Genomic DNA, 8,629 nt, shown 5'->3' on the forward strand with positions numbered 1-8,629 from the left:
GTAAGGTGGAGTGGGGATGGAGGTGGGGATGGAGTTGGGGTAGGTGTAGGGTGAAGTGGGGACGGGTAGAACGGAATTTGGCGTGATGTGGAGTGGGGGATGGGGATTTTGGCGTGGTGTGGAGTGGGGGATGGAGATGCAGGGGAGTGGGTGATGGGATGGCAGTAGGAGTGGGGAAGGAGGTACAGTTGGAGTAAGGGATGGGGGAAGGGAGGTTGAATAAAGTCGAGACAGAGGTCAAGTAAAGTAACATTAGGATCCCGTAACCCATATCGGGGAGGAGTTAACCCTTTGGATCCAGGAACATCTTGCTTAGTTCTTTTTACTATTTCCAGTCGACCTTACGGGAGACTTTTCGACCTGGAAGCGTTAGATACAGCCTTCATTAGCCCCTTCACTGCTAGATGTCTCCCCTTCATTAAAGATTATTATCTAGTGGTAGGAATAATGATGAATATAATACAACCTCGTAGTGGAAAGGTTAATCTAAGTATCTCTGTCTTATCTCTCACATCTTTAGGTTAAAATATGCATTTCTCTGTCTGTCCCTACCTCTATTATCCTATCGTCATATCTGTAAGTAAAAATTCTCTTTCCTTTGTCCATCCTTCCTTTTATTAACCTATCTGTGTCTTATCTGTCTGGTATCTAAGGAGAAATAACCTTCCTCTGTCTGTCTCTCCCTTTTTGCCCTATCTGTGTCTTACGTCACATGTAGGTTAAAATACCTATTCCGTTTCAATGGCTCGGTGTTTGTAGTTGGCTGTAGTTGAGGTGTGTATCTTGTATCTACCTATCTATCTGTCTAAATCTATTGACCTATCTGTCTGGTTGTCCATCTCTCTTGCATGAACATAGGTACACGGTGGTAATCCTGGTGCCGGCGAGGTTGAAGGTGGTTATGGTGACCGTGTATCCTCATTCTTATCTCTTAACTGTCTGTCTACCTGTCGATCTATCTACTGCTTAACTGTCTACTTATCTGTTTACTCATGCCTGGAAAATACATACACGCTGGTGGTAATGTTGGTGCCAGAAGGGTTGACGGCGGAAAAGGTGAGTGTGTGTCATCTATTTTCCTTATCTATCATTCAATCTGTCCTTCTGTCTGTCTACCTATCTATCTTATCTACTCATGCCTGGAAGTACATACACATTGGTGGTATTGCTGCCGGAGGGGTTAAAGGTGATAGAGTTGTGCGGGTATCCATTATTGGGCGGTACGCAGGTGTGGTTGAGGGCAGGGGCTACGAAGAGAATGGACAGGGCGTTGGAGACGATGTGAATGTTCCCTGGGAGTAAAGACGAAGGGAAATACGTATAAAAGGAGGGAATGCACATGGATAAATAAGATAAAAAATAAATTAGATAAAAATATTATAAGTAGGTGTAGTTAAGAGCAAGTGCGCTCTCTCTCTCTCTCTCTCTCTCTCTCTCTCTCTCTCTCTCTCTCTCTAATAAGCTATATAAAGCATGGATTAATAAGGAAGAAATATGTTAAGAAAGGTCTAATGTGTGACTGGATAGGTAGATAGATAGATAGATAAATAGATAGACAGATAGACAGACATTGTTGAATAATCTGTTGATTGTTTATTTGATTAACTGACTGATCAACAAAACTGACTGCTTGACATGCAGATAGACAGGGAGAAAGACAGAAAGATAGACAGATATATATGTCTGAACAGATAGATAAACAGATCAACAGAAAGACAGACAGATGAACAGACAAACATAGCTATAATACTCACAGTATCCAGTAGCGAAGATGAACATAACATTCCACCATCCCGTGCCCAGTTTGGTGAGGAGATCATCAAATTTGTCCGACGTCACCATCTTGCCCACTTCTGCCTCACCCTCTACGTCACGGGGTCACCACCTGAGGTCATGAGAGGTCACCAGCATGATCGCCAAAGCAACAAGAATGATCACCAAATGACAAGAAATACTTAAACAAGAACAGTGGTCAAAACAGCAATCATAAGGACCAAAACAACAATAATAGCCATCGAAACAAGAACAGCCACCATAACAACAAAAAGCAACACCAGAGCAACAAAAAGCAACACCAGAAGAACAAAAACAACCACAAAAGCAACAATAGCCACCATAAAAACAAGAACAACCACCAAAACAACAATAAGTCACCAAAACAAAAATGTCACCAAAACAACGATAACAACTGCCATAACAACAGCAACAACGGCCAAGACAACAAAAAACACCAAAGCAATAACAGCCATTGAAACAACAAAAACAACCACTAAAAACAATAACCATCATAACAACAATAACCAAAACAGCAGTAATCACGATAACAATAACAGCAGCCAGAACAACAATAACAACCACCAATACATACATACATACATCATCTAATCCTGTGTTGCCCCATGAGGAGCGTAGAAGTCCGGGACTAGGCAAGTTGGTCCTGACACTTAGGATTAGGCTGACCAGCCTCACACATCTCTGAGTTGCTTACTTGAGCAATAAACCCCAACCACCCCTTAGATATAAGACTACACAGGATCAATCCAGCTGGAACGCCTTAATTACCCACTAAACCACCAGGCATCATAGTTTGGTTAAATCGATACCGCTCAGCGTAGTACATGGTTTCCTGGTGTACAGAAAACCATTTGGCTTGTCACTCAGAGTAGAGTCACCCATAGACAGAAGGAAGAGGAAAGAAAGAAGGAAAGAAAGACAGAAGAGCGAGGAAGGAATGAAGGAAGGAAGAGAGGAAAGGGCAGTCACCCGAGAGCAGCACAACACTGATTGGATGATGAGCACCCCCACCTACCAATACCACCAATACAACAATAACATAAACCAAAACAACAATAAAAACACCAAAACAACAAGAAAATCCACCAAGACAATAATAACCATTAAAACAGCCAAAACCACCACCAAAATAGCACTGACAATCACCAAAACTACAAGAATATCAGCCAAGACAATAACAACCACCAACGAAAACATTAATAACCACCAAAACATGAATAACAACCACCATAACAACAAGAATATTCACCAAGATAATAATAACCACTAAAACAACAAAAACAACCACAAAAACAAGAATAACCTCCAATACAATATTAACTACCAAAACAACAAAAACAACCACCAAAACAACAAGTGGTGCCAGGCACAACAAACCTTGCCCGACAACAGTTATTTTCTTACTATTGAATACTTAATCGTTACTGCCAGTTGGTGTCATTATACAATTAAAGTCTAAGGTAATGGGGCAAATGTTTTCAAGCACCTTTTATAGGCCTTCTCCTTGTTGTGGACAGCATTAGAACAAGCATGATGAACCCGCCGTGTGCCAGAGCCGTATGTGTATGGGCTGCATTTGCAATACGTGTTAACACACAAATTTTCAAATCTGGCAGAGATAACTGGCATGGACATGAATGCACCATCCACTCATCTGTACCCACTCTGTGAGTCCCCAAGGCCTCTCCCGTGGCATGTGGGAGGCCCATTCCTCAGTCGTACCTTGTCACTGCTTGTTTGAAGATCATGTCGCACCATGGTCTTTCACAGCCTAAGATTGACACCCTTTTGTTCGTTCCTCATGATGGTGAAAGTGATTCACCCATCGACGACGATATGGCTGATAAAGATCACATTCAGCCAGACGTAGAAACCAGCAGTGACGAAGAAATACCATCACCAAGAAAGGCTAGACATGTGGTGTATAGGCTAGCCATCACCCGATCTAGTGTGCCATGAGGCCAACCATCGCCACCACCACCACCACCATGCCACCCTCGCCACTTGGATGATTCATCTAGTGATGAAGAGGCAGTGGAAAACACCTACAAGCTGCCTAAATGGGTGGGCTCATCCAAGAAAACCAAAAGGAGTGAGGAAGACAGCAAAAGGAAGAAGTTCAAAATGAGCAGGAGGAAGAAATGCAGAGGTCGTGCAAGCAATGTGGCTGCAAGGCCTCCTCCCCAACATACTTTCCAACTTCCTCCCCATCAGCCTCCTCCCCAACTTCCTCCCCATCCTGACAGTGGTGACAGTGCCCCAGTTGGTGATGAGGGAGGCATGGAAGGAGATGACAACGTGACCTGGGAGTGGGATGATGGGAGTGATTTTTCCCCCATCATTCATCCCTTCACTCCCGGCATTAGGGCTGGCTGTACTGTTCCTAATATTACTCCAGCCTCAAGGAGGACTGATTTTTTTCACGAATTTCTTCTCCAGGGAATTTGTCTTTAAAACTGTTCTCCTAACCCAAGTCTATGCCTCCTTCTGCCATGGGGGAGCAACACAAACATCCCACACCCGCCTCTTCGAAGCAGACGTTTCTATGCAATAAATTTACTTGTTCCTGGCCCTGGTTCTCCTCACGGGGCTAATCAAGAAAAGCAGACTGCTGCCCTATTGGACTGTTGACCCCATGATGGTGACGTCCTTCTTCGGGAGAATTATGGGCAGGAACAGGTTCCAGTATATCCTGAGCCGCCTGGATTTCTTTGATGCTTTCGACCCTGTGAACATCAACAACTTTGACAAGATGCAAAGGATTCGGTTGGTTTTCGATCACCTGAAGGAGAGGTTCTCTGCTCTTTCTATCCATACTAAGACCTGGTCATAGGCGAGAGTTTCATGTTGTGGAGAAATACTTCCTTCAGGAAGTACATCCTCAGCAAGAGGCACCATTTTGGCTTCAAAATTTTCGTAATATGTGACTGCAAGACTGGATATGTTTCAGGACATAGTCCTGTACACTGGTTCACAAATGGAGATTATGGAGGACAAGACTCTTGGACTTTCAGGGGCCGAGGTGAAAATGTTAATGGAGAAGTAACTTCACCGTGGGCATGTACTGTACCTGGATAAGTGGCACACCAGCCCCCTTCTCGCTTGGTTCCTGCACCTGCAGGAGACACAAGTGTGCAGTACCGTCAATAATAACAGGCGGCATATGGTGCATGTTATGTATGTATATGTATAGAGTAAGTTATGTTGCATGAGTTACCCCCATACAGTCAGTTTTCTGTTGTTACACCTGATTACCCCTTTTCTATTCAGTATCTCCAGGTCAAGTTAAAGACTTTTGAAAGGGATGTATATATTTCCAGGAGAGTATATTTAAGTTCATATTGCTAGTATTATGATGTCATGCAAATAAGTTTAGTTACACTGTATTACAATGGTGCTATGAACGTAATGTATAACTCATATGTGTATTACTACAGCTAATGTTTAGTGTCTCATTCAAATGCACTCTCTCCTGCTATACAATAAAGAAGCAAGTGCCATGCTGTGTTTCCTCTCCTTTCAAGAAGCCTAAACATATCAAACCAGCGACGATGCCGGGATGTATATAACACATGGGCATACTGAGATACTGGAGCAGCTGTATACCACACATACTCATCATAATATGAATTAGTGCGTGAGGAAACATAACGACGTGGATGAATTCATGCAGCACACCCAGAGCTTCCCAAGGAACAGTCTGGCGAAAGTCACAGCCAAGCAATCAGCAATCACGGCCCCGAGGCAGACCAAGCAATATGCCCCAGGACGTGACACCACCTGCCCGCTTCTCAGTGAGAGAAGACCCCTCTTCAGTTGCCTAGAGATGGAGGAAGTGGAAGTTAGGTTTTGGTTTCTACCTTGAGACCACAGGTATCAAGGACAAGGTACGTCACCGTGCTTTGTTACGTCATGCAGCAGGCTCAGAAGTACAAGAGATTTTTTCAACACTTCCAGAACCAAAGAACAGCCATGATGAAGCAGTTCAAGCATTAGATAGGTATTTCTCACCCATGATGAACATTAAGTATGAGTAGTTCCTATTTATGCAGGCAACACAGGAGAATGAATCAACAAATTCCTTTGTTACGAGACTTAGGAAGTTGGCAACAACTTGTGAGTTTACGGTTACTGAGGACAGAATCGTAGACCAAGTTGTAGGGAAATGTTTTTCATCCCACCTGAGGAAAAAGTTACTCCAGGAAACAAAAGAATTAACCTTAGCCAGAGTTTTGCAACTAACAGGGTCCTTAGAAGCATCCACAGCCCAAGCTATTGCCATAGAGAGAAGTAGTAATTTCCAAAGAAATGGTATATCCACTGTGAAGCAAAGAAATAACGGGTCACAGAGTACCTTTGCCAAAAAAACAAGCTCTGAGGTATCATAAGAGTTGTCAGGTACCTCTGCAAAACGTCAAACCAAAGAATGTTAAACCACAACAGCAGCATACAAGTAATAAAAAGCATGTCCCAAGTCATAATTCCAGGCAGTGCTTTAGGTGTGGTGGTTATAACCATGCTGGTTATGAAGGTGATAAATGTCCTGCTACTGGTCAAAAGTGTAATGTTTGTCAGAAGCTAGGCCATTTTTCCAAGCAGTGTAAATTTAAGCAAAGCAAAAAACATGTACATTCAACTGTAACACAAGAAAATGCACACACTGATGTTGATGAGGAATCACAACAACCTACAAATGACGATCAAGATTTTGCTTTTCAAATTAACACTGTAGCAAACAGTACGCAAAGAGTCATACTTGAATTACAGTTGAATGGGAAGGATGTAAGTACGCAATTAGATATAGCAGCAGATGTAACAGTAGTGTCAGAGGAAATTGCCAAGACAGCTCCTAACTTGAACATTCGGCCCAGTAACAGTACTCTAACAGCATACAATGATCAGGAAATCACTGCCAAAGGTATGGCAAAGGTCACTGTACAGTACAAAGGACGAGAATTTAAGGATATGCCCATAACGATTGTTGCAGGTAAAAAACAAGCCTTATTTGGGTTGGATTGGGTACGTTGTATTCCATTAGACTGGCAGAATTTGTTTGCAGTGAAATCAGAAACACCCAATGAGTGTATGGATAAGCTAATTAGCAAGTTTGAAGATATATTCGAGGAAGGTCGTGGAACAGCCATGGGTGCCAAAGCTCATCTGTTATTGAAACCTGATGCAACAACAAGGTTCCATCTAGCTAGGCAAATACCTTATGCACTGAAGCCTATAGTAGAACAAGAAATACTGAGACTATAGTCAAATCAGACTTGAGAAAGAATAATGTACTCAGAATGGGGTACACCATTAGTCCCAGTTGTTAAGAGTGATGGCAGTATTAGGTTATGTGGGGATTACAAGGTGACAGTGAATCCTCAGCTCCAAGTAGCTCAGCATCCATTACCAGAACCAGAGGACATGTTTGCAGCCTTAGGGGGTTGTAAAGTATTTTCAAAGATAGATCTCAAGCATGCCTTTCAACAGCTAGTGATGGATGAAAAGTCTCAGGAAATTTGTACACTCAGTACTCACTTAGGATTAATCCGCCCAAAGAGATTGCCTTATGGAGTGGCTAGTAGTCCAGCCTTGTGGCAGCAGACCATGGATAGATTATTCAATGGTATGCCAGGAATATTTTGCTTTGTTGATGACATATTAGTGGCCGGCCAAGATGTATCACAGCACAATGCACGACTCAAGTTGGTCTTCGAACGCATTCTTGAGAATGGTTTGAAGATTCGCAAGGACAGATGTCAGTATCTGGTATCACCTGTTGAATATTTGGGATTTATAATTGATGGCAGAGGCATTCACAAGACCTCTGGGAAAGTTAAGGCTATTAGTGAAGCTAAAGTGCCAGAAAATGTGAAGGAGTTAGTCATTTTTGGGCTTAGTAACATTCTATGGAAAGTTCACCCCACATCTAGCAACCATCGCTGATCCTTTGTACCATCTACTGAACAAGGATGTAGTTTGGGAATGGTCAGTGGAATGTCAGATAGCCTTTGAGGATTTAAAATCAGCAATTTTATCTCCATCATTTCTTACTCACTTTCAGCAGGATCTACCTGTGAAATTGGTGTGTGATCCATCATCAGTAGGTCTTGGTGCAGTACTGACTCATGTCATGACAGATGGGGTGGAAAGACCCATTGCATTTGCTTCTAGATCATTAACAAAGGCAGAATGGAACTATCCACAGATTGAAAAAGAAGCATTGTCACTGATTTTTGGGGTAAAGAAATTTCACATCTATCTGTGTGGCAGAAATAAATTCACACTTGTCACAGATCATCAACCTTTACTTGCTATTTTGGGTCCAAAGTCAGGATTACCAATACTTATGGCAGCTAGGCTACAACGGTGGGCAATTACATTAGCAGCTTACTCATATGACTTAGAATATCGCTCCACAGCAAAAATGGGGAATGCAGATGCCCTGTCTCACCTACCTGTAGAAGCAGCTCCTAACACCCATGACAAGAGTATACTTTTAATAGAGAGTTGCAACTCACCAATCACAGTTAAGACCATTGCTGAAAGTACAAAGAAAGACCCAGTTCTGTCGAAAGTTCTTCAAGGTTTAGTCACAGGACGTAACCTAGTATCATCTCAGGAAGATTATAAGCCATATACCTCAGTGTGGTCAGAGCTTTCAACAGAACCAGGGTGTATTCTTAGAGGTGCTAGAGTAGTGATCCCAAAGAACTTACAGAGTCAAGTTTTGAAGGATATCCATGCTGATCATCAGGGAATTGTTAGATCCAAAGCCATTGCCAGGAGTTATGTATGGCGGCCAGGGAACGATAAGGACATTGAATCATTTGTTAAGCAA

General features: G+C 42.6%; 1 protein-coding gene across 1 annotated transcript in view; it reads right to left on the reverse strand.

The window, feature by feature from the left end:
* The window catches only part of LOC145408660 (organic anion transporter 3-like), a 28,888-nt gene extending 27,046 nt beyond the window's left edge, over positions 1 to 1,842 (reverse strand). The window contains exons 1-2 of the mRNA XM_080279341.1: positions 1,755 to 1,842; positions 1,154 to 1,292 (exon numbers count right to left, since the gene is read on the reverse strand). Coding sequence (XP_080135467.1) covers positions 1,154 to 1,292; positions 1,755 to 1,842 — 227 coding nt within the window. The remainder of the gene's footprint in view (positions 1 to 1,153; positions 1,293 to 1,754) is intronic.
* Between the last annotated feature and the right edge of the window lie 6,787 nt (positions 1,843 to 8,629).

This window comes from Coenobita brevimanus, chromosome 78 (assembly GCF_032717465.1).
Source record: "Coenobita brevimanus isolate Jiangsu-jjx chromosome 78, ASM3271746v2, whole genome shotgun sequence".
In the NCBI taxonomy this organism is placed as follows: domain Eukaryota; kingdom Metazoa; phylum Arthropoda; class Malacostraca; order Decapoda; family Coenobitidae; genus Coenobita; species Coenobita brevimanus.